The 24,587-nt window shown below is 45.9% G+C and overlaps 2 protein-coding genes and 1 pseudogene across 2 annotated transcripts; all 3 read right to left on the reverse strand.

The window, feature by feature from the left end:
• Nucleotides 1–1,977: 1,977 nt before the first annotated feature.
• On the reverse strand, nt 1,978–2,834 carry LOC144274102 (olfactory receptor 10A7-like; annotated as a pseudogene).
• An 11,434-nt stretch (nt 2,835–14,268) lies between these two features.
• On the reverse strand, nt 14,269–15,222 carry LOC144274103 (olfactory receptor 10A7-like). Its single transcript, XM_077832768.1, has one exon. It carries the CDS (start codon nt 15,220–15,222, stop codon nt 14,269–14,271), a length of 954 nt encoding a protein of 317 aa, XP_077688894.1.
• A 7,556-nt stretch (nt 15,223–22,778) lies between these two features.
• LOC144275224 (olfactory receptor 11A1-like) lies at nt 22,779–23,735 on the reverse strand. Its single transcript, XM_077834406.1, has one exon. It carries the CDS (start codon nt 23,733–23,735, stop codon nt 22,779–22,781), a length of 957 nt encoding a protein of 318 aa, XP_077690532.1.
• Nucleotides 23,736–24,587: the final 852 nt, after the last annotated feature.

Raw genomic sequence — 24,587 nt, forward strand, 5'->3', positions numbered from 1 at the left:
CCCTGATCGCCATGGCTCTGCAATCACATCCGCCAACTCCTTTAGCACTCTCGGATGCAACGCATCCGGCCCCATGGACTTGTGCACGTCCAGCTTTTCTAAATAGTCCCGAACCACCTCTTTCTCCACAGAGGGCTGGTCACCTCTTCTCCATGCTGTGCTGCCCAGTGCAGTAGTCTGGGAGCTGACCTTGTTTGTGAAGACAGAGGCAAAAAAAGCATTGAGTACATTAGCTTCTTCCACATCCTCTGTCACTAGGTTGCCTCTCTCATTCAGTAAGGGGCCCACACTTTCCTTGACTTTCTTCTTCTTGCTAACATACCTGAAGAAACCCTTCTTGTTACTCTTAACATCTCTTGCTAGCTGCAACTCCAGGTGTGATTTCGCCTTCCTGATTTCACTCCTACATGCCCAAGCAATATTTTTATAATCTTCCCTGGTCATTTGTCTAATCTTCCACTTCTTGTAAGATTCTTTTTTGTGCTTAGGATCAGCAAGGATTTCTCTGATACATTTTAAAATGTATTTAGACGCCAATAGGACTTTCAGCAGCATCTTGGGGCCTAAACCCATTTTTGGCATGTTCTGCACCTGGATGCTTTCGAAAATCCCTCTAGGCACCTCAATACCTTTAAGTACATCTGGCCTCAAGCGACCTTGGCGACACAGGAACACAAATCTCATTGAGAGGCCATGGGCCTCAGAGCATCCGTCACTTCGGAAGTTGGGTTTTCAGAGCTAGGTCCACAAAGGGACTCAGGTGCCTAGGGCCAGCATTTAGGCACCACTGAGAGCCTCAAAACACCGGCTCAGCTGACACCTGATGTCATAGGTGGCTAAATCTCTGCCACTAAAGGCCTGTAGGAGCCAGTCTCTGCCAGTGAACATACGCAAGGCCCCCTCAGTCTAGGCACTCGTCTCAGACCTCACCCCCACAGGAGCCTCAAGCTAGACGTGGCCCTGCCTGTCTCACCCGCAGGGCTCCATCCGGTAGGCATGCTCCCAACAAGCCTATCCCCAACCAAAGTGGCTGGGGAGCATGAAGCCTCCATTATAGCCCTGATCCCAGTGGCTAGGGCATTCAGCCAGGACGTGGGGGAGACAGGTCCAATTCCCTCCCCCCCACCCCCCAAAGAGGAGCCATTTAAACTTGGGTTTCCTTCTTCTCGGGTGAGTTCCCCGTGCACTGGCATGGAGGGCAATCAGGTCTGGGGCTCCCTCAGAGTCTCCTGAGGACATTGTTCCACTGTGTAAAACTAATTAAACATTCATTGGGCCAGAGGAGGACTCTGCAGTCCAGTGGCTAGGACACTCGCCTGGGGTGGGGGAACCCACAGTCATATCCCTGCTCTGTATTAGTCGGGGGGACTGAACCTGGGTCTCCAACAGCCTGGTGAGTTCACCCCTCCCCCCTTGGGGTTCCCAGCTGAAAATCCCAAGCAGAGGCAGTGTCGAACTCCATGGGAGAGATGGGGCTTAGGCAACACTCTAACTGATTTTTCCTCTTGGCTAGGTGAGGCAGCTCCTTGCTCCGCATGCTGATCTCTGGGGATCCCTTTCTTAGCTGCCTACTTCTCCCCATGCACCGTATAGGGAGCCTGGCTGCGAACTCAGGGCTGAGGTTCCCACTGGCTGGCATGGCACTAAAACTTGCTCATTGCAACACCAAAGTCCCTTCGTAGATCTAGCCCTAAGTCATTCTAGTGTATGGAATTAATCGAGATATCTACCCACATTCAGCAAGTAAAATACAGCTCAATTTTATTCCAACAGTCCTGGTATTGATTCCTCTTATACTTTCAAAACTTTGCACATCCTCAAAATGTTATAAGCGCATATCACCAAAAATGGAGTGAGAAATAAGGTCCACATAGCATGAGTATTACACCATCTTGCCTTAAGGGATTAAAGATTCTGAATTCTCATAAAATCTAGACACTTACTGACAGTTTTTTCAGGGCTTCCTTGACCTCATGGTTAATCAGGCTGTATATGAAGGGATTGGCCATAGGAGTCAGAATTGTGTAGCAGACAAAGAACACTTTGTTCAGGTCTCTCAGTGTGTTGGTTTTTGGTAGCAGATACACAGTGAATGGTCAACATGATGAGGTGAGAGGAGCAGGTAGAAAACGCCTTTTGCCTCCCAGTGGTGGAAGGGATTCGCAGGGTGGTGGAGATGATGCACATGTAGGATGCCAGGGTTAATGCAAAGGAGGGCAGAGTGAATAAAGCTGCCAGGATGGTAACAACAAGCTCCATCTGGTAGGTGTCATTGCAGCAGGGATTTATTATTTGTGCAGATTCACAGAAAAAGTTATCAATTTCATTGGGACCACAGAAAGTAAATTCTAACACAAGAAATACTATTATGGGAATAGTCAAAAATCCACACATCCAAGAACCAGCTGCTAGCTGGAGGCATAAACTGCCATTCATAAGGGCTGCATAATGCAGTGGTTTGCATATTACTAAATACCAATCATAAGAGAGAACATTCTGTTGCTCCAAAGAAACCAAACAAATAATATTGTGAGGCAACCACTGACAAAAATGGTTCTGTCCTCAGTCAGGAAACGGGCCAGCATCCGGGGCAGGATGGTGGAGGTGTAGCAGGTCTCCAGGCAGGACAGATTCCCCAGGAAGAAGTACATGGGGGTGTGAAGGTGCTGATCAGCCACAACCAGCACAACGAGGAGGATGTTCCCGGCCATGATCACAAAGTAGATTGCTAGAAACAGCAAGAAGAGAAAAACCCGCAGTTTGGGGATATTCCCAAATCCCATGAGGATGAATTCTGTGATGGACGTTTGATTTCCCTGTTCCGTGTCTACCATAGGATGTATCTGGGGGAAGCGATAAACTCTACAGTACAATGAGAATGACGTTTGTTAAACTTTAATCTATTGATTCAAATGCTTCCTCTCCTTGAGGTCACAGCCCAAATGCTGCATTGAGGATTCAGGCTGAGGTGGTGGGATTCATACAATGTAGGCTAATGATGAAGTAGGAGGCCGTAGAGTTATTCTCACCCAGTTTTCCTAGCCCGATGAGTATTCATTGTCATCATGACTGACTATGAATCGCCATTATGAATGGCAACAGATAGTCATTGGGCCGGGAATGGAGTATGAACGTGACTCTATAGCCTCTCTAGGATGTGGGAGAGCCAAGTTGAAGTCAGACTCCAAGGCCAGAAGGGACAAACAGCTGAACATTGCTTTGTTTTGGACTCGTCCCCAGCAGAAACCAGCCTCCTTGGCTGTTTTTTCCAGTCCAAAACTGGAACGCCAAAGCCTTTTTAGGCAGGCATTTGTTCGATTTCATTTGTGCTGTACCATGCAGATCAGTTTTTATCCTGTTATGTGAGCATCATGGTGACACTCTGGGGATCACGCAGACCAGTCAGGGGTTCTGTCCCTGCCTGCCCTGCAACCTTGGGTGCCTTAATGCTTTGCCAGCTCTGGTAGAGCCCTGACCCCAGTAGCCAGCCATAAGAATAAAGCTCTTGCCCTGGCTACCATCAGCTTGCGGGGTGAGCCCCCTCAAATGACACCCGCAAACCCAGAGATTAAGGGGCACCTTTCCCCCTTCTTAACAGCTAAGCTTTCCTCAATTCGCACAACAGAGACCCCTGCTGGGGCAAAAATAAGCAGGAGATTTATTTAATAGAAAATTGTGGATTCATATGTAACCCTTCTGCCCGCCAGATTTGGCAGCAACAAGGGCCGGGTTCAGTATCTAGGGGTTCCATTCCAATAACTCAATGCAAACCGGCTCGAGCCCCCACCCAGTGACCTGGGACAAATATATACCACCCCCACTGGGCGCCTCCAAGAGGCAATACTTCCCCTCTCGCAAGCACAGAGTCTGAGTATAGCAAAAAGCCTTTTAATAACAGAGAGAAACTATGTGGCATTATGTTGGGGAAACACCACCAACAGGATTCCTAACACAACCCATGAGCAAAAAACCCACCCCAAGCAAATTGGGGCATGTCCTTTCCCTTTGGTTCTTGAGTCCAGCAACCCCAAATCACCCAAAGTCCAAAAAGTCCAAAGACCCAGAAGTCTCTGTCCCTGGTCAGGGCAGCCCCAGAGTTCGAAAGTTTATCTGCAGAATTTTACCTCCCAACCTGGATGGAGTTGGGGGTGGGGAAGAGGTAAGGGGCACCTTACATGATCTGCAGCTGACTGCCCTGCAGCTCCATATGGCTTAACTCTGCTCCGCTCCACGAGCCGCTCCCCTCCGCTCCACCAGCTGCCCCACGAACTGCTCTGCTCCGCGTCCCACAAGCGGCTCCTGCCGTCCCATGAACCGCTCCACCAGCCAGTCCACAAGCCACTCCAGCTGTCCTACAAACTGCTCTACAATGTATCTTCAGGCTCCCCCACTACTTAACACAACACTGAGTGATTTCAGTTCTTAATCAGTTTAGCTCTTTTGTGATTTCAGCTTGTAGTAGGGGAGCCTCAGGGCTGGTGCACTATCAGCCCAAAGTGAATTCAGCTCATCAGCATATAACTAGACTTCTACTAGAATCAAAATTAGCTCTGATATTCCACAGTGGAGAGAGGAGGAAGTGCAAATTCACATGTAAAGCCCTCACCAGGGGGCCCATACTACCAAGTATTAATACTTGTCCCCAGCCTCTTGCTATTCACTGGGTTTTGGAACCCATGACCCTTGCCTAGTGAGTGCTGCTTAGTTGATGGTGAGTCCCCCCATCATAACAAAAGGCCAAGTACAGTTCCACTGTCCTTGATTCCCATAATCAGGGTAATAACTATTTATTCTTCCTGCCCCAATAACAGAGAAACTGGGGATCCCACAGCAGCCAAAGTGACCATTTGGGCAGCTATGGCCTCATTCTAGGAGGGGTGGGTGTCCCTATGCAAAGGAGATCAGTCTCTCAAGTTCTTCTCCACAACTTGTCACATCTCACCACCAGATGTCAGGGTGGAGCTCATCCTGACTCTGCTTACATATAGATGAAATAGCAAGGGAAACAAACCTATACAAGCCATGCAGAAAAAACAGAGATGCAACATCAACCTTTAAAATCTCAAATTAGATAAAAATCCCTTTTCTAATAAAAGCCTTTCCCAGCATATTCCCTAACTGTAGGGAGATTCAGCATGTCACAGACAGCACCCACCAAGTGACTGTCCCTCAGTTACTGGAGAGATTTCACTTGAAACCCCTTCAACAAGATTTTCAGATTGTTCCCCTGATGGCTTGGTCTCAGACTAGGGTGGTTCATGGTTAGTCAGAGCAGGGGAAATGCCCTCCACTTGATCACCAGGATGTCTCAGTGTTTTCCCCTTAAGTGTAACGGTCCACCATTTGTCTTTTTCTGGGTTGTACAATGCCAGATGCTTTGAGCTAGTCACATCTGGGGAGGGGTGGGCAGCCCCTCTCTACCAGAATGGCCACTGCGAGGTGGAGCTGAAATTGTAATAACCTGTGCTCAGAACCTATATGCATACTCATAACCACAGTCTATATACATATCTTAGTGATTAAGTTTAGAGCATTACAAGATTTTATCAACAACCTTACTCAACATATTTTTATGTACAACACCACAATATGCAATCAGTTGGTTTAACTGCTTGTTTTGAAACTTTCTATTCTCCCCTTGAGGTGTCTGAACCCTGGTTGCCACAATCAGGGATTAACTTTTCAAATTCTCTACCAATAGATATTGTTGATTCAAACTGCTTAGTGAGATTCTGAAACGGCATGATAAAAATATCCATTAAAATCTCCACTAGCAAACCTATACATTTACAAGGGATAGAAGCTTACAGGATTCAGAAAACATGCCAACTATCATGTCTAAAGTTTGTTCACAATTCCTTGTTCTTCCTCCCATAATTTTGAAAGAGTTACAGAGAGATAAAAGGAAAAATGAAAGCCTGTTATTTTGCCACATGATAATTTTTCAAAGTTTGAGGAAGTTTTGGAAAGTGTCATAAATATAAAGGGAAGGGTAAACACCTTTAATATCCCTCCTGGCCAGAGGAAAAATCCTTTCACCTGTAAAGGGTTAAGAAGCTAAAGATAACCTCGCTGGCACCTGACCAAAGTGACCAATGAGGAGACAAGATACTTTCAAAAGCTGGGAGGAGGGAGAAACACAAAGGGTCTGTGTCTGTCTGATGTTTTTGCTGGGGACAGAACAGGAATGGAGTCTTAGAATTTCGTAAGTAATCTAGCTAGGTATGTGTTAGATTATGATTTCTTTAAATGGCTGAGAAAATAGCTGTGCTGAATAGAATGGATATTCCTGTCTGTGTGTCTTTTTGTAACTTAAGGTTTTGCCTGGAGGGATTCTCTATGTTTTGAATCTAATTACCCTGTAAGGTATTCACCATCCTGATTTTACAGAGGTGATTCTTTTTATTATTACTTCTATTAAAATTCTTCTTTTCAAGAACTGAATGCTTTTCTTTCATTGTTCTAAGATCCAAGGGTTTGGATCTGTGGTCACCTATGCAAATTGGTGAGGATTTTTTAGCAAACCTTCCCCAGGAAGTGGGCTGCAAAGGTTGGGAAGCTTTTGACGGGGGGAAAGATGTTTCCAAACAATGCTTTCCTAGTAAAATAAACCCAGATAAATGTTTGGTGGTGGCAGTGGAAGTCCAAGGGCAAAGGGTAAAATAGTTTGTACCTTGGGGAAGTTCTAACTTAAGCTGGTAAAAGTAAGCTTAGGAGGTTTTCATGCAGGTCCCCACATCTGTACCCTAGAGTTCAGAGTGGGGGAGGAACCTTGACAGAAAGTTACCAAGTGACAAAAACAAAAAGGAATAAAAGGTGGAAAAGAGCAAGGGGAAGTGACACTATTTATTTTCTAGCACACCGCAGTTTAAAAACAAAATCACCAAAAGTTTAAAAAAAATGCTAACTTCTTCCTGATTAATGGAAGTAACTTTCAAATGTCAACATTTTTAATGAAACTGGTTTTCCATTTTCCAGTCAATTCTAATGATCATTTAGCAGAGAGAGAGCAACCTGATTGCTTAGGTAGTTTCTTGCCAATCTGTTGCTGAAGCAAAGGGGACTCCTCTCAGTAGTCCTTCAGTCTCTCTAGCAGCTAACTTACCTACTGGCTGAGCAGCCCTTTTATCTCTGCAGCTGTTGGGAGGCCACTGATCAGTCCCAGCTGAGCAGGCAGGGAGTATCCCTATTAACTCTTTAGTGGTATCCCCTGACAGACAGGTTCAGTCTTGGTGCCTGGCAACAGCAGCAGGATGGGGGATAGTGCTCACCTGAGACCCGAGGATATTCAGCCTCCAGTAGGTGAGCTTGGATCACTCAGTGTTGATGACGAGGAGTCAGTTTCTTCTCTCTCACTTCTCTCCAGAAATTGGGTTCTCTCAGTAAAGAGACCCACGTGGCCCTGAAGAGACAAGCAGTTGCTGAGATCTCCCTTGGAGAATGGTCTCCTCTCTAATGACAGAGTGCGCTCGCCTCCTCAGATTTGAACCCTCTGAGGGAGAAGGTTGTGTCTCCCCTGATGCTACTTTTGAGGGGCATTTCCCGCCACCGAGTGCGGGGAGCTGCAGCTGGGTTTACGACACAGACGGCTCAAACACCAGGGCTGGTGAAATCAGCCTGCTTGGCCCAAAGTTCTCTCCTCTCGGGGAGAGTCTTCTAGCCCAAACGGTAATCGCAGCCTGGGTCTCCTGGTGCATTCACTCCCAGGGCAGCCCAGTCATCTAGTCCACCAGCAATTTACTGGGACGAGACCAGGTGCACGGAGCAAGGATCTTCCACCATAAGCCAGCTTCAGCTGGGGACCCTACAGGCTCGTCTACACGGGGGATAATGTCAGTACAAATACACCACTGTCGCAATACTGGCAAAACTCCCCATGTGGAAACCCTTATTCTGGACTCCGAGCCCCATTTTCTGCTTCAGCTTATTTTGCTTTGAAAGTGACGCCAGCTCCACTGGGGAAAAGCCAGCTTCATCCAGAATAAGGGTGTCCCGATGGGGCGTTACACTGGTGTAACTGTCCCTGTATAAGTTTGCTGGTCACACTCCCCATATAGACAAGCCCGACAGCATCAACTTAAGTCGCAAAAGATCTGCGTTTGGTCAGGCTCAGCTAAATCTGATCACTTTCCCCACCTCCGCCATCAAGGCTGAGTGAGACCTGAGCAGGCAGGGTCGGGCTCTCGTTAGTCCTTGCAAGACGGCCCCTCCCTGAGTGTCTCTCTTCATCTCCATCACTGCGGCATTCCATCCCTCTCCTTTCTGCTCCTCTTCCACCTAGTGGTCAGTTCAGTAATAGCCTATTTAGAGGCATGAGTCCAGTATCCGACACTAGCTGTGTGGGTGAGTAATCTCAGCTCCTCTGGGTGTGTTCAGGATCCTGTTCATGAGACAGCTCTGCCTCTCCCAAAGGTACTTATCTGCCCCCTTTTGCCATAGTATCTGGGTGACCCACCGTCTATAATGTATAGATCTTCACAACACGCCTGTGAGGTACGGAATGCCTGTTTTCCCCATTGTACATCTGGGGAACTGAAGCACAGAAATGTCCATGGTCAAACAGGGGATCTCTGATGGAGGCGGGACTGGAACACAGTCACCCCAAGTAGAACTGAACAAACAGCTGCTTTTTGGGTTCGGTGGCAGTTCCAAAAAATCAGAAAAGACAATTGCTTCAGGTTGAACCAAATCTGGAATTTTCAACAAACCAAAATGCAACAGAAAATCCACTTTGGGTTAAAAATACCACGTCACTCAACTGGAAACATTTGACTTCCAGGCATTTTTAAAAGGGTCGGTTCACAAGGATCTTTAGGTTCCATTCAGAAAATGGGCAGTGGAGAATGGGGCCCAGCTTGCCTTTATGACCTTTGGCCCAGTGGTTTGAGTTCTAGCCTGTGATGTGCGAGACCCAGATACTAATCCCAGTCCTGGTGAGTGCCCTAACCCTAGTGACAGGCTGCTCGGGGGAGCGGGGGGGGGAGGTGTCTCTCAGACTCTTCTGTTGAAGCTGTCCCACTTTGTATCAATAATGACATGTTCATTGCTGCAGGGACTTGAGTCAAGGTCTTCTATCTCCCAGCTGCATGCTCCGACCACTGGGCTGTACAGTCATTCTCATGCTTACTTCCTGAGTTAAGGACAATAGAGGTATTTTATGCAAAGTGGAACAGCTTCAACAGCAAGGCTGAAAGAGATCCACCACTGAACGCTCTATGGCCCGGGGTTTAGGGCACTCCCCTGAGAGGCGGGAGGCTTGCGTTTAAATTCCTGCTCCAGCACAGGAACTTGAAGCTGGGTCTCCAGCATTGCAGGTGAGTGTTGCAACCTGTGTCTAAAACACAGACCTCTGCTGCTTTCTTCTCCTCCAGCCATTTTGTGAACAAGCCCTAAGTCTCTTTGTCAATCCAGCCCCCTCACTCCCGAAAGTATTAGGCAAATTCATGTCAGATAGTTTCAGTCAACAAAAACTGTATTTTTTTTAGGTGAATAAACTGTTAAAATGAAACATTTTTATCCAGTTCTAATCCCAAATGCTAGACTGATGCCCTAACCAGTAGAACATCCTTCATATCTTCCTTCTTCACGGCTTCCACCTCTTTCCCTTCTCTGTGCCCCCAATCCTTTCTCCTCAGCATATCTGCCCTCACTTCTTTTCATTTAGCCAAATCCTTCCTAACTAAACCCCGTCCCAAAGCAGTAATCAGAATTAAAAAGGCCTGGCTCTTCTGTGACATTGTGAGGCTTTGACTCTCTTCTGTTTGTGTGTTGTCTCTAGGCTTGGTAGAACTGGATAATATTGATGTTTATTTTTAAACATTTTTTATTATTTGTATTGATTTAAATTTTAACAGTTGTGGGAAATTATGAGGTCGATCAGAGTTTTTTAATGACAGTAGCTACTGAGATTCAAACTGTTAAAGCTTTGTAACCACGAAAACTCAAAGTCAGCATCACATCACAACATACAGAGTAAATAGCCCTAAATCAAACGCTAATTAGTTCTCAAACAGCGTTTTTCTTACTTAGCCCAACTGTAAATTTTTCACACCCCTGACTGACAAAAGTGCTAGTGTAGACAAGGCCTGAGACTCTCTGACTCTGCGTCTGTACATTGCCCAGCACAACAGGGCCAGGGCCAGGTTTCTGGAGGGTCCTGTTACAGCATGGCCATAATACAAAGGAATTATGACAATAATATTGCTTTGTCAATAGTCATAAAAGCTGCAATTTTAGAGAATTACTGCTGCCCCGTAGTACCCATAAGACAGGATACCTGCCCCTTTCCCATCCCTTCCCCTCTACCGGGGTAGCCATTAAACAGTACAGCATCCCTTTTGTCAGCAGTTGCCTTGTTTTGCCATCCAATGGCTCTTACAGTGAATAAATGCCTGTTTCTTAATCACAGGTTTCAGAGTAACAGCCGTGTTAGTCTGTATTCACAAAAAGAAAAGGAGTACTTGTGGCACCTTAGAGACTAACCAATTTATTTGAGCATAAGCTTTCGTGAGCTACAGCTTACTTCGTCAGATACATGCTGTGGAAACTGCAGAAGACATTATATACACAGAGACCATGAAACAATACCTCCTCCCACCCCACTCTCCTGCTGGTAATAGCTTATCTAAAGTGATCACTCTCCTTACAATGTGTATGAAAATCAAGGTGGGCCATTTCCAGCACAAATCCAGGTTTTCTCCTCCCCCGCCCCAAAACACACACACACAAACTCACTCTCCTGCTGGTAATAGCTTATCGAAAGTGACCACTCTGCCTACAATGTGCATGATAATCAAGGTGGGCCATTTCCAGCATAAATCCAAGTTTAACCAGAATGTCTGGCGGGGGGGGGGGGGGTAGGAAAAAACAAGGGGAAATAGGCTACCTTGCATAATGACTTAGCCACTCCCGGTCTCTATTTAAGCCTAAATTAATAGTATCCAATTTGCAAATGAATTCCAATTCAGCAGTTTCTCGCTGGGGTCTGGATTTGAAGTTTTTTTTGTTGTAAGATAGTGACCTTCATGTCTGTAGTTGCGTGACCAGAGAGATTGAAGTGTTCTCCGACAGGTTTATGAATGTTATAATTCTTGACATCTGATTTGTGTCCATTTATTCTTTTATGTAGAGACAGTCCAGTCTGTACAATCCATCTGTGATCTTCCTGATAACACCATCCTGGCCACTATGGATGTAGAAGCCCTCCACACCAACATTTCACACAAAGATGGACTACAAGCTGTCAAGAACACTATCCCCGATAATGTCACAGCTAACCTGGTGGCTGAACTTTGTGACTTTGTCCTTACCCATAACTATTTTACATTTGGGGACAATGTATACCTTCAGATCAGCGGCACTGCTATGGGTACCCGCATGGCCCCACAGTATGCCAACATTTTTATGGCTGATTTAGAACAACGCTTCCTCAGCTCTCGTCCCCTAACGCCCCTACTCTACTTGCGCTATATTGATGACATCTTCATCATCTGGACCCATGGAAAAGAAGCCCTTGAGGAATTCCACCATGATTTCAACAATTTCCATCCAACCATCAACCTCAGCCTGGTCCAGTCCACACAAGACATCCACTACCTGGACACTACAGTGCTAGTAAACAATGGTCACATAAACACCACCCTATACCGGAAACCTACTGACCGCTATTCCTACCTACATGCCTCCAGCTTTCACCCTGACCACACCACACGATCCATCGTCTACAGCCAAGCTCTATGATACAACCGCATTTGCTCCAACCCCCCAGACAGAGACAAACACCTACAAGATCTCTATCAAGCATTCTTACAACTACAATACCCACCTGCGGAAGTGAAGAAACAGATTGACCGAGCCAGAAGAGTTCCCAGAAGTCACCTACTACAGGACAGGCCTAACAAAGAAAATAACAGAACGCCACTAGCCATCACCTTCAGCCCCCAACTGAAACCCCTCCAACGCATTATTAAGGATCTACAACCTATCCTGAAGGATGACCCAACACTCTCACAAATCTTGGGAGACAGGCCAGTCCTTGCCTACAGACAGCCCCCCAACCTGAAGCAAATACTCACCAACAACCACATACCACACAACAGAACCACTAACCCAGGAATCTATCCTTGCAACAAAGCCCATTGCCAACTGTGCCCACATATCTATTCAGGGGACACCATCACAAGGCCTAATAACATCAGCCACACTATCAGAGGCTCGTTCACCTGCACATCCACCAATGTGATATATGCCATCATGTGCCAGCAATGCCCCTCTGCCATGTACATTGGTCAAACTGGACAGTCTCTACGTAAAAGAATAAATGGACACAAATCAGATGTCAAGAATTATAACATTCATAAACCAGTCAGAGAACACTTCAATCTCTCTGGTCACGCAATTACAGACATGAAGGTCACTATCTTACAGCAAAAAAACTTCAAATCCAGACTCCAGCGAGAAACTGCTGAATTGGAATTCATTTGCAAATTGGATACTATTAATTTGGGCTTAAATAGAGACTGGGAGTGGCTAAGTCATTATGCAAGGTAGCTTATTTCCCCTTGTTTCCCCCCCCCCCCCCCCCGCCAGACGTTCTGGTTAAACTTGGATTTATGCTGGAAATGGCCCACCTTGATTATCATGCACATTGTAGGCAGAGTGGTCACTTTGGATAAGCTATTACCAGCAGGAGAGTGAGTTTGTGTGTGTGTGTTTTGGAGGCGGGGAGGCGGGGGGAGGAGAAAACCTGGATTTGTGCTGGAAATGGCCCACCTTGATTTTCATACACATTGTAAGGAGAGTGATCACTTTAGATAAGCTATTACCAGCAGGAGAGTGGGGTGGGAGGAGGTATTGTTTCATGGTCTCTCTGTATATAATGTCTTCTGCAGTTTCCACAGTATGCATCGGATGAAGTGAGCTGTAGCTCACGAAAGCTTATGCTCAAATAAATTGGTTAGTCTCTAAGGTGCCACAAGTACTCTGTTTCTTAATCCTCACCCTCTGCTTGTGAGGTCAGTAGTTCATGGCCTGTAGAAAGCACAGGAGGTTAACTAATGAGAACGGGGAGGCGTTACCCTCTCAGGTGCCGAAGGATGGTGTAGTGATAGGACCTGGAGCATGATGCGGCACATCTGCATTCAATTCCCTGCTCATCCATAGACTTTCTGTGTGGATTTGGGCATGCCCCGTAATCTAATCTGTGCCTCTGTAATACAGGGATGTGAATTCCCTACCTTCCGACAGTGATTGTGAGGGGTCCTGTCATTTTATTTTTGTGATTCATTCTTTTAAAATTTTCATGAAGAAACCAACAAGAACAATTGTTACAGCTCGTACATGTCGCCCGACACTGCACATTTCACTGGCTAGCTAAAAAAAAATATGCAATTATGCAACTTTGCAACTTGTCAAAACTACAAGACTAGGCAATAGAAAATCAGGCGAACCTTGCCTGCGAGGGAGGGGGGAACAACAATTTTTAAAAAAGACACAAATGGGCAAAAAAAATGAAGTTGGGGAACGGGGGCAGGAAGTAGAAGGGAGAAAGCAGAGAGGTCCAGTGGAATGGAAGTCAGGCATTATTTCAGCATTTTTTATCCAAAAGTATCTGGAAACAGGGCCCAAATTTCTTCAAATTCATAGAATTTCTTTCCATATCGACAAGCTCTTCTTTCTTGAGGTGTCCCATTGTTAATGTTGGTGAGGACCACCTCACATACCTAGATAGAATGACTTGAACGGATCATTTCCCACCTCCCACCCCATTTGAACACACAACAGGTTATGAAAATTCTATGTGCTCTGAAAAATCTTGGTGTCTCAAGTGGGGGTCCCCAGTGGCTGAGGCACCCAAAATCAATGTATCCTTTCAAATATTTTGTCATTCAGCTGGGATTGTCAAGGGACCTAACTGAGTTCGGTAACACAACCCCATTGAAATTTAGATCCCTAACCCCCTTAGGATCCTTTGATAATCCCAGTGTAAATTGTTCTTTTATTTTATATTCTTACTTGAGCTTAGTGTATGGAATTGCTCAACTCGAACCAAGTTTAATACAGTTCAATTTTATTCTGAATGTAAAGATCCTGGTATTGACTGATCTCACATTTCATATATTTGCACATCCTCAAATATTATAGCAGCACATTCCCAAAGACCTAGCCAGAACTAGGGACCACCCAGAATCTGGTTCTATAAAGCAATAAGCCAGCTCTGCATCTCACCATTTCCCCTTAATACAGTAAGAAATAAAAACCTTGTGATTTCTAATTTCTTGTAAAATCTACACATTTACTGACAATTTTTCTCAGGGCCTCTTTTACCTCTTTGTTTCTCAGGCTGTATATGAAGGGATTGGCCATAGGTGTCAGAATTGTGTAGCAGACAGAGAACACTTTGTTTAGGTCTCTCAGTGTGTTGGTTTTTGGTAACAGATACACAATGATCAGGGTCCCACAGAAAATGGTCACCACAATGAGGTGAGAGGAGCAGGTAGAAAATGCCTTTTGCCTCCCGGCGGTGGAAGGGATTCTCAGGATGGTGAAGATGATACACACGTAGGACATCATGGTTAATACAAATGGAGGCAGAGTGAATATAGCAACCAGGATGGTAATGACAAGCTCTATCTGGTTGGTGCCATTGCAGCAGAGATTTAACATTTCTGTGGATTCACAGTAGAAATGATCGATTTTATTGGGGCCACAGAAAGTTAATTGTAACATAAGAACTATGACTATGATACCAGCCAGAAATCCATCTCTCCAAGACCCAGCTGCTAACGACAGGCAGAACCTGGTATTCATGAGGGCTGCATAGTGGAGCGGATTGTATATCGCTGAGTACCGATCATATGACACCACTGCTAGCAGATAGCATTCTGCAGCAGCAAAGAAACTAACAAAATAAAATTGTGTCATACAACCACTAACAGAAATGGTATTGTCCCCTGTCAGGAAACTGGCCAGAACCCTGGGCAGGAGGATGGAGGTGTAGCAGGTCTCCAAGCAGGACAAGTTCCCCAGGAAGAAGTACATGGGGGTGTGAAAGTGCCGATCAGCCACAACTAGCGCAACAATGAGGATGTTCCCGGCCAAGGTCACAATGCAGATCACTCGAAACAGCAGGAAGAGTAGGGCCAGCAGTTCAGGAAGATCCCTGAATCCCAGGAGGACGAATTCTGTGATGGACGTTTGATTCCTCCCTTCTGTGTTTGCCATGGGGTGTATCTAGGAAGGATAAAAAGCGAGGAAGAGAAAAATACGTCTTGGAGATGATTGGCAAAAACATACTTAAGCTTTAACCCAGCAAAGAAGAAGTTGGGGGGGAAGGAAGCCCCCTGCTTTGATAATGGAGTTGCAGGAACAGAGCTGGCTGGCATGTTGACTCTTTGGATATATTACCGTAAGTTTTATGCAGCAGATTTAACAAAATATCAACATCTCTCGAATCGGACCAGGAACCCAGTTGCTATGTTGAAGGGTCTGAGAGCCCACCATAATAGGCAGCCATTTAGACACACATAGTTTGATTCACATCATCTCATATCTCTTCTCATGACAAAGTTTGTCCAAATGTGGGATACCATTACTGAGACAGTCTTCATATTTTTGTATAAGCCAAATCAATCAATCAGTCAATAAATCTGATATAATGGCATATATCACATTGGTAGATGTGCAGGTGAACGAGCCCCTGATGGCCCTGATCCATTGTCTTCAGCCAAGCTCTAAGATACAACTGCATTTACTCCAGTCCCTCAGACAGAGACAAACACCTACAAGATCTCCATCAAGCATTCTTAAAACTATAATACCCACCTGCTGAAGTGAAAAAAACAGATTGACAGAGCCAGAAGAGTACCCAGAAGTCACCTCCTACAAGACAGGCCCAACAAAGAAAGTTAACAGAACGCCACTAGCCATCACCTTCAGCCCCCAACTAAAACCTCTCCAGCACATCATCAAAGATCTACAACTTATCCTGAAGGACGATCCATCACTTTCACAGATCTTGGGAGACAGGCCAGTCCTTGTGTACAGACAGCCCCCCAACCTGAAGCAAATACTCACCAGCAACCACACACCACACACCAAAAACACTAACCCAGGAACCTATCTTTGCAACAAAGCCCGATGCCAACTCTCTCCACATATTTATTCAAGTGACACCATCAAAGGACCTAATTCCATTAGCCACACCATCAGGAACTTGTTCACCTGCACATCTGCCAATGTGATATATGCCATCATGTGCCAGCAATGCCCCTCTGCCATGTACATTGGCCAAACCGGACAATCTCTACGCAAAAGAATAAATGGACACAAATCTGACATCGGGAATCATAACATTCAAAAACCAGTAGGAGAACACTTCAACCTCTGTGGCCACTCAGTAAAAGATCTAAGGGTGGCAATTTTGCAACAAAAAAGCTTCAAAAACAGACTCCAAGGAGAGACTGCTGAGCTTGAATTAATATGCAAACTAGATACCATTAACTTGGATTTGAATTGAGACTGGGAGTGGCTGGGTCATTACACATATTGAATCTATTTCCCCATGTTAAGTAGCGTCACACCTTCTTGTCAACTGTCTAAATGGGCCATCTTGATGATCACGACAAAAGTTTTTTTCTCCTGCTGGTAATAGCTCATCTTAACTAATTAGCCTCTCAGAGTTTGTATGAAGAAAAGGAGTACTTGTGGCACCTTAGAGACTAACGAATTTATTTGAGCATGAGCTTTCGTGAGCTACAGCTCACTTCATCAGATGCATACCGTGGAAACTGCAGCAGACTCTATATATACACAGAGAATATGAAACAATACCTCCTCCCACCCCACTGTCCTGCTGGTAATAGCTTATCTAAAAGCCATTTCCAGCACAAATCCAGGTTTTCTCACCCTCCACCCCCCCACACAAATTCACTCTCCTGCTGGTGATAGCCCATCCAAAGTGACAACTCTTTACACAATGTGCATGATAATGAAGTTAGGCCATTTCCTGCACAAATCCAGGTTCTCTCACTCCCTCACCCCCCTCCAAAAACCCACCCCCATACACACACAAACTCACTCTCCTGCTGGTAATAGCTCATCCAAACTGGCCACTCTCCAAGTTTAAATCCAAGTTAAACCAGAACATCGGGGGGGGGGGGGTAGGAAAAAACAAGAGGAAATAGGCTACCTTGCATAATGACTTAGCCACTCCCAGTCTCTATTTAAGCCTAAATTAATAGTATCCAATTTGCAAATGAATTCCAATTCAGCAGTTTCTCGCTGGAGTCTGGATTTGAAGTTTTTTTGTTTTAAGATAGCGACCTTCATGTCTGTGATTGCGTGACCAGAGAGATTGAAGTGTTCTCCGACTGGTTTATGAATGTTATAATTCTTGACATCTGATTTGTGTCCATTTATTCTTTTACGTAGAGACTGTCCAGTTTGACCAATGTACATGGCAGAGGGGCATTGCTGGCACATGATGGCATAAATCACATTGGTGGATGTGCAGGTGAACGAGCCTCTGATAGTGTGGCTGATGTTATTAGGCCCTGTGATGGTGTCCCCTGAATAGATATGTGGGCACAATTGGCAACGGGCTTTGTTGCAAGGATAAGTTCCTGGGTTAGTGGTTCTGTTGTGTGGTATGTGGTTGTTGGTGAGTATTTGCTTCAGGTTGCGGGGCTGTCTGTAGGCAAGGACTGGCCTGTCTCCCAAGATTTGTGAGAGTGTTGGGTCATCCTTTAGGATAGGTTGTAGATCCTTAATAATGCGTTGGAGGGGTTTTAGTTGGGGGCTGAAGGTGACGGCTAGTGGCGTTCTGTTATTTTCTTTGTTAGGCCTGTCCTGTAGTAGGTAACTTCTGGGAACTCTTCTGGCTCTATCAATCTGTTTCTTTACTTCCGCAGGTGGGTATTGTAGTTGTAAGAAAGCTTGACAGAGATCTTGTAGGTGTTTGTCTCTGTCTGAGGGGTTGGAGCAAATGCGGTTGTATCGCAGAGCTTGGCTGTAGACGATGGATCGTGTGGTGTGGTCAGGGTGAAAGCTGGAGGCATGCAGGTAGGAATAGCGGTCAGTAGGTTTCCGGTATAGGGTGGTGTTTATGTGACCATTGTTTATTAGCACTGTAGTGTCCAGGAAGTGTATCTCTTGTGTGGACTGGACCAGGCTGAGGTTGGTGGTGGGATGGAAATTGTTGAAATCATGGTGGAATTCCTCAAGGGCTTCTTTTCCATGGGTCCAGATGATGAAGATGTCATCAATATAGCGCAAGTAGAGTAGGGGCTTTAGGGGACGAGAGCTGAGGAAGCGTTGTTCTAAATCAGCCATAAAAATGTTGGCATACTGTGGGGCCATGCGGGTACCCATAGCAGTGCCGCTGATCTGAAGGTATACATTGTCCCCAAATGTGAAATAGTTATGGGTAAGGACAAAGTCACAAAGTTCAGCCACCAGGTTAGCCGTGACATTATCGGGGATAGTGTTCCTGACGGCTTGTAGTCCATCTTTGTGTGGAATGTTGGTGTAGAGGGCTTCTACATCCATAGTGGCCAGGATGGTGTTATCAGGAAGATCACCGATGGATTGAAGTTTCCTCAGGAAGTCAGTGGTGTCTCGAAGGTAGCTGGGAGTGCTGGTAGCGTAGGGCCTGAGGAGGGAGTCTACATAGCCAGACAATCCTGCTGTCAGGGTGCCAATGCCTGAGATGATGATCTCAGGCATTGGCACCCTGACAGCAGGATTGTCTGGCTATGTAGACTCCCTCCTCAGGCCCTACGCTACCAGCACTCCCAGCTACCTTCGAGACACCACTGACTTCCTGAGGAAACTTCAATCCATCGGTGATCTTCCTGATAACACCATCCTGGCCACTATGGATGTAGAAGCCCTCTACACCAACATTCCACACAAAGATGGACTACAAGCCGTCAGGAACACTATCCCCGATAATGTCACGGCTAACCTGGTGGCTGAACTTTGTGACTTTGTCCTTACCCATAACTATTTCACATTTGGGGACAATGTATACCTTCAGATCAGCGGCACTGCTATGGGTACCCGCATGGCCCCACAGTATGCCAACATTTTTATGGCTGATTTAGAACAACGCTTCCTCAGCTCTCGTCCCCTAAAGCCCCTACTCTACTTGCGCTATATTGATGACATCTTCATCATCTGGACCCATGGAAAAGAAGCCCTTGAGGAATTCCACCATGATTTCAACAATTTCCATCCCACCACCAACCTCAGCCTGGTCCAGTCCACACAAGAGATACACTTCCTGGACACTACAGTGCTAATAAACAATGGTCACATAAACACCACCCTATACCGGAAACCTACTGACCGCTATTCCTACCTGCATGCCTCCAGCTTTCACCCTGACCACACCACACGATCCATCGTCTACAGCCAAGCTCTGCGATACAACCGCATTTGCTCCAACCCCTCAGACAGAGACAAACACCTACAAGATCTCTGTCAAGCTTTCTTACAACTACAATACCCACCTGCGGAAGTAAAGAAACAGATTGATAGAGCCAGAAGAGTTCCCAGAAGTTACCTACTACAGGACAGGCCTAACAAAGAAAATAACAGAACGCCACTAGCCGTCACCTTCAGCCCCCAACTAAAACCCCTCCAACGCATTATTAAGGATCTACAACCTATCCTAAAGGATGACCCAACACTCTCACAAATCTTGGGAGACAGGCCAGTCCTTGCCTACAGACAGCCCCGCAACCTGAAGCAAATACTCACCAACAACCACATACCACACAACAGAACCACTAACCCAGGAACTTATCCTTGCAACAAAGCCCGTTGCCAATTGTGCCCACATATCTATTCAGGGGACACCATCACAGGGCCTAATAACATCAGCCACACTATCAGAGGCTCGTTCACCTGCACATCCACCAATGTGATTTATGTCATCATGTGCCAGCAATGCCCCTCTGCCATGTACATTGGTCAAACTGGACAGTCTCTACGTAAAAGAATAAATGGACACAAATCAGATGTCAAAAATTATAACATTCATAAACCAGTCGGAGAACACTTCAATCTCTCTGGTCACGCAATCACAGACATGAAGGTCGCTATCTTAAAACAAAAAAACTTCAAATCCAGACTCCAGCGAGAAACTGCTGAATTGGAATTCATTTGCAAATTGGATACTATTAATTTAGGCTTAAATAGAGACTGGGAGTGGCTAAGTCATTATGCAAGGTAGCCTATTTCCTCTTGTTTTTTCCTACCCCCCCCCCCGATGTTCTGGTTTAACTTGGATTTAAACTTGGAGAGTGGCCAGTTTGGATGAGCTATTACCAGCAGGAGAGTGAGTTTGTGTGTGTATGGGGGTGGGTTTTTGGAGGGGGGTGAGGGAGTGAGAGAACCTGGATTTGTGCAGGAAATGGCCTAACTTCATTATCATGCACATTGTGTAAAGAGTTGTCACTTTGGATGGGCTATCACCAGCAGGAGAGTGAATTTGTGTGGGGGGGTGGAGGGTGAGAAAACCTGGATTTGTGCTGGAAATGGCTTTTAGATAAGCTATTACCAGCAGGACAGTGGGGTGGGAGGAGGTATTGTTTCATATTCTCTGTGTATATATAGAGTCTGCTGCAGTTTCCACGGTATGCATCTGATGAAGTGAGCTGTAGCTCACGAAAGCTCATGCTCAAATAAATTCGTTAGTCTCTAAGGTGCCACAAGTACTCCTTTTCTTTCTGCGAATACAGACTAACACGGCTGTTACTCTGAAACCTGTCAGAGTTTGTATGGTAACTTCCAACTTATCTGTATGTATATCTATCTCTTACTATATGTTCCATTCTATGCATCCGATGAAGTGAGCTGTAGCCCACGAAAGCTTATGCTCTAATAAATTTGTTAGTCTCTAAGGTGCCACAAGTCCTCCTGTTCTTTTCCCCATTATTGTATTGGCTACTGAACTCTATTGGTCACTCGTCAGTATTTGTGACACTCCCACCAGCCTCATTTCCTCTACTCTGCTGCCATCTAGTGTTGATTTCCCAGCATGACAGCCTGTTGCTCTTTTCTCTAGTGGATTCTTCTCTCTATAGCTGCCTCTTTCCCGTTCTTGACTCTCATGTCACGTGGTGGCCGTTATTTAATATAACAGCCCATAACTCACTCCATAACATCTGTTACTATCCACTTTCACTATGCAGCACAGAGGTCCTCTTCTCTTCAGTGCTCTCTACTCGACACTTACACACTGTTATACAGCTTCACCTCCCTTTCCATTGGTCCTTTGGCAACATAACTTCTCCTTTCTTGTCCCTCCACTTTGGCTGCCGTTCATTGGGCAGCACAGCTGCACCTGTCCTCTCTGCCCTCTTGTGGCCCTAGACAGCATAACTGCATCTCTCCTCATTTCTTACCTACTGCTAGGTGGGTGCTGTTTCAAACTATAGCCACTGGGAACGAAATCGTACAAAAAATGATTGCAACATTAGTGGCTACAAGAGCACATACAGTGTCAGCAGCTCTCAAAGGCTTAGCAGGGGTTTTCCATCCATCCAGTGCCTTTCTGTTGATGTGGGCTCTGTGTCCAATGGAAATGCACAGGTTGAAGCTACCATGACAGATTCCCAGTGGCTCTCCAGGCTGAGATTCTCAGAGGCGTGTAAGGTGATGTGCATCCATCTCCCATTTCAAAGGGATTTGGGTGACTAACTCTGTTATGTCCCTTCTGAAATCCCTTCCTCAGAGTCGGAGGCCTACAATTCTCACTGGTGCCCAGCTCCCCGACCTCTGGCCAAGCCCTGACGTGCTCCCAGTGACTGAGCCAGCACTGCCGTGTTTGGCATCACAGGAGTTCTGCCCGTTGGTAGGTGGTCGCCGCTTCCTCTCACCATAAGTTGCCTCACCCCCTGAGGAAAGGGCCCTGTGTGGAGCAGAGCTGCCTGGGGTACCTGGGGCTGACTAGACACTGTGGTCTCAGAACTAGCCCTGTTGGACATTGGGCTTGTTGCAGTTAGTTTTGTGGATGCTCATTGTAACAGGTCCCCTCCCTTTGAACTGCTCTGTTCAGCTGGTGGAAGCAGAGCAGCTGGTGCCCTGCAGGGCCATGAGCAGAGTCCCTCGTCAGTGACCATTTGACCGACCCGACCCCCGGAACGGCCTCCGTTCTATGGGTGCCCTAGCAAACCCCCAGCTGGGCCTGGACAGTCCCAGTGGACCTGACGTGTGAGTCTACCTCTTTGTTTACCCAACCTCCCTGCCTCCAAGGACCCGGTGAGCCTGGAGCTGTTGCTTTCCCGGAGCTGGTCACAGCCGGGTGTAGCCCAGATAAGAGCTATAACGCTGTTCCTGGTGAAGTGTCCAGAGGTCACTGCTGGGGCCTGGTTGTTTGCCTCCGGCCTCTGTGAGTTCAGTGAAGATGGTTGGTTTGCAGAGGGTTATGACAGTAATATGCACAATTTCAGGGGTGGCAGATTTCCCAGCCTTACATTCCCATCTCTGCTGCACAAGGAGTTACTATTTTTATTGTCCAAACATTTATTTTGATCACGAATGGCTTTTTTAAAGATCTAAACAATTGGTTACAATTCTGTCTCCATTCTGCCCAGTGCCCATAACTCCATGATGGGAACATGGTTATGGCCACCTCCCTCCCTGGTCCTTCCACTGAGAAGGACAACACTGAGTGCTGAGATTTTCACTAGGACTTTTCAACTTAATTTTAATGGGGGATGATTGCTGAAATCACCCAGACAGCCTGAGGTTTTCAAAGCTAAGTTATTATCTCAGAGTCTCTGCACGTTTTTGCAAAAGCCACATTTACTGAATGCTTTCCTCAAAGCTTCCTTGACCTCTCTGTTTCTCAGGCTGTAGACAAGGGGATTTACCAGGGGAGTTAGGACCATGTAGCAAAGAGAGAAAACTTTGTTTAGGTCTCTCAGTGTATCATGTTTCGGTAGCATGTAGACAATCATTAGGGTTCCATAGAAAATTGTCACAACAATGAGGTGAGCGGAACAGGTGGAAAAGGCCTTTTGCCTACTGGTGGTGGAAGGGATTCTCAGGATGGTGGCGATGATGCACATATAGGATGTCAGGGTTAGTAGGAATGGAGGCAGGGTGAATACACAGGCTAGTATGAAATCCGCCAATATGACCTGATGGGTGTCACTGCAGGAGAGCTCTATCAGTGGGAGGGGATCACAATAGAAATAGTCAATTTCATTTGGGCCACAGAATATTAACTGTGATAGGGATAAGACAAAGATGGTAATAGCCAAAAAACCATTTAACCAGGAGCCAGCAGCCAACTGGAAGGAAAACCTGATATTCATAAGAGTTAAATAGTGCAGGGGTTTACATATTGCTAAATACCGATCATAAGACATCGCTGCTAGGAGATAGCATTCTGTAGCCGCCAGAGAACCAAAGAAATACAGTTGTATGATGCAGCCGCTGACTGAGATGGTCTTGTCCCCAGTCAGGAGACTGGCCAGCATCCGGGGCATGATGGCTGAGGTGTAGCAGGTCTCTACGCAGGACAAATTCCCCAGGAAGAAGTACATGGGGCTGTGAAGATTCTGGTCAGCCACAACGAGCACCACAATGAGGGTGTTCCCAACCACGGTTGCCATGTAGAAAACTAGGAACATTAGGAAGAGAAGCATTCGCAGGTCAGGGAGGTCCCCGAATCCAAGGAGGAAGAATTCAGTGATGACTGTTTGGTTTCTGCAGTCTGCCATTGGTTGAGTCTAGGAACAATAAATCTGTGCGGCTGAATTGGAAGGACACAGAGTTAAAAGTTAATCAAATCTCGTGAATTAATTCCATAAATATTCAGAAACTCCCTCCCTCTCCTGGTTACAGGCTGAAATTTTAAGGCTAAATTTAGATTTCAGAGCAAAGTGCCAGGAAACTGAGTCTGAGGACAGAACATTGCTCTGATGGGGAAGAGGGTGTTCGACACGGATACCAGTGATTACTATAACAGCCCACTTGTCTCATAGCCACATACTGATATGACAGATCAGATCATTTCTCTGTCTATCATAGCCTATCTAGTGACATACCAGAGCTTCACAATGATGCTTAAATGCTGTATTTCACTTCTGGCAATGGCCAGAATCATGCCATGTCTTAGGAGTCAAAATCAAACATCAACTAAAATCTTGGACTGAGATTTTTCAATGTGGTCTAGAGTTCTTAGGCACCGTCCTGTGTTAGATTTCTTTCCATGAATTCTAACAATATATCTTGGTATATTCAGCATTTCAGTGCCCTGTAGGAGAAGGAATAATTTTCACCCCCTCACAAGAGATCAGTTCCTGCCATAAATTATGAAGTGGAGTAAATTCTCCCTTAGTGCCTGTGGTGATGATGGGAACGTGGTGAGGGACTGGCAGTGCCTTTTCTGTTTCCCAACAGTAGCTATGTAGCAGTCATAAAATACAGCTCTTTGGAGGGTGGATCTTAAGAAGGGGCAAAACCAGGCTGATGTACAACCCTAACTGGGGAATGACCCTCCCCACTCCATAATGAGTGTGGGATGATAATACAGAAAAGGCACTGGGTGAAAAAAAAATGCTTTCCCTAAA

This window comes from Eretmochelys imbricata, chromosome 14 (genome assembly GCF_965152235.1).
Source record: "Eretmochelys imbricata isolate rEreImb1 chromosome 14, rEreImb1.hap1, whole genome shotgun sequence".
NCBI classification, from domain to species: domain Eukaryota; kingdom Metazoa; phylum Chordata; order Testudines; family Cheloniidae; genus Eretmochelys; species Eretmochelys imbricata.

Excerpts from the sequence above, each read along its gene's own strand:
- LOC144274103 (XM_077832768.1), bottom strand. The coding sequence starts at position 15,222 with ATGGCAAACACAGAAGGGAGGAATCAAACGTCCATCACAGAATTCGTC.
- LOC144275224 (XM_077834406.1), bottom strand. The coding sequence starts at position 23,735 with ATGGCAGACTGCAGAAACCAAACAGTCATCACTGAATTCTTCCTCCTT.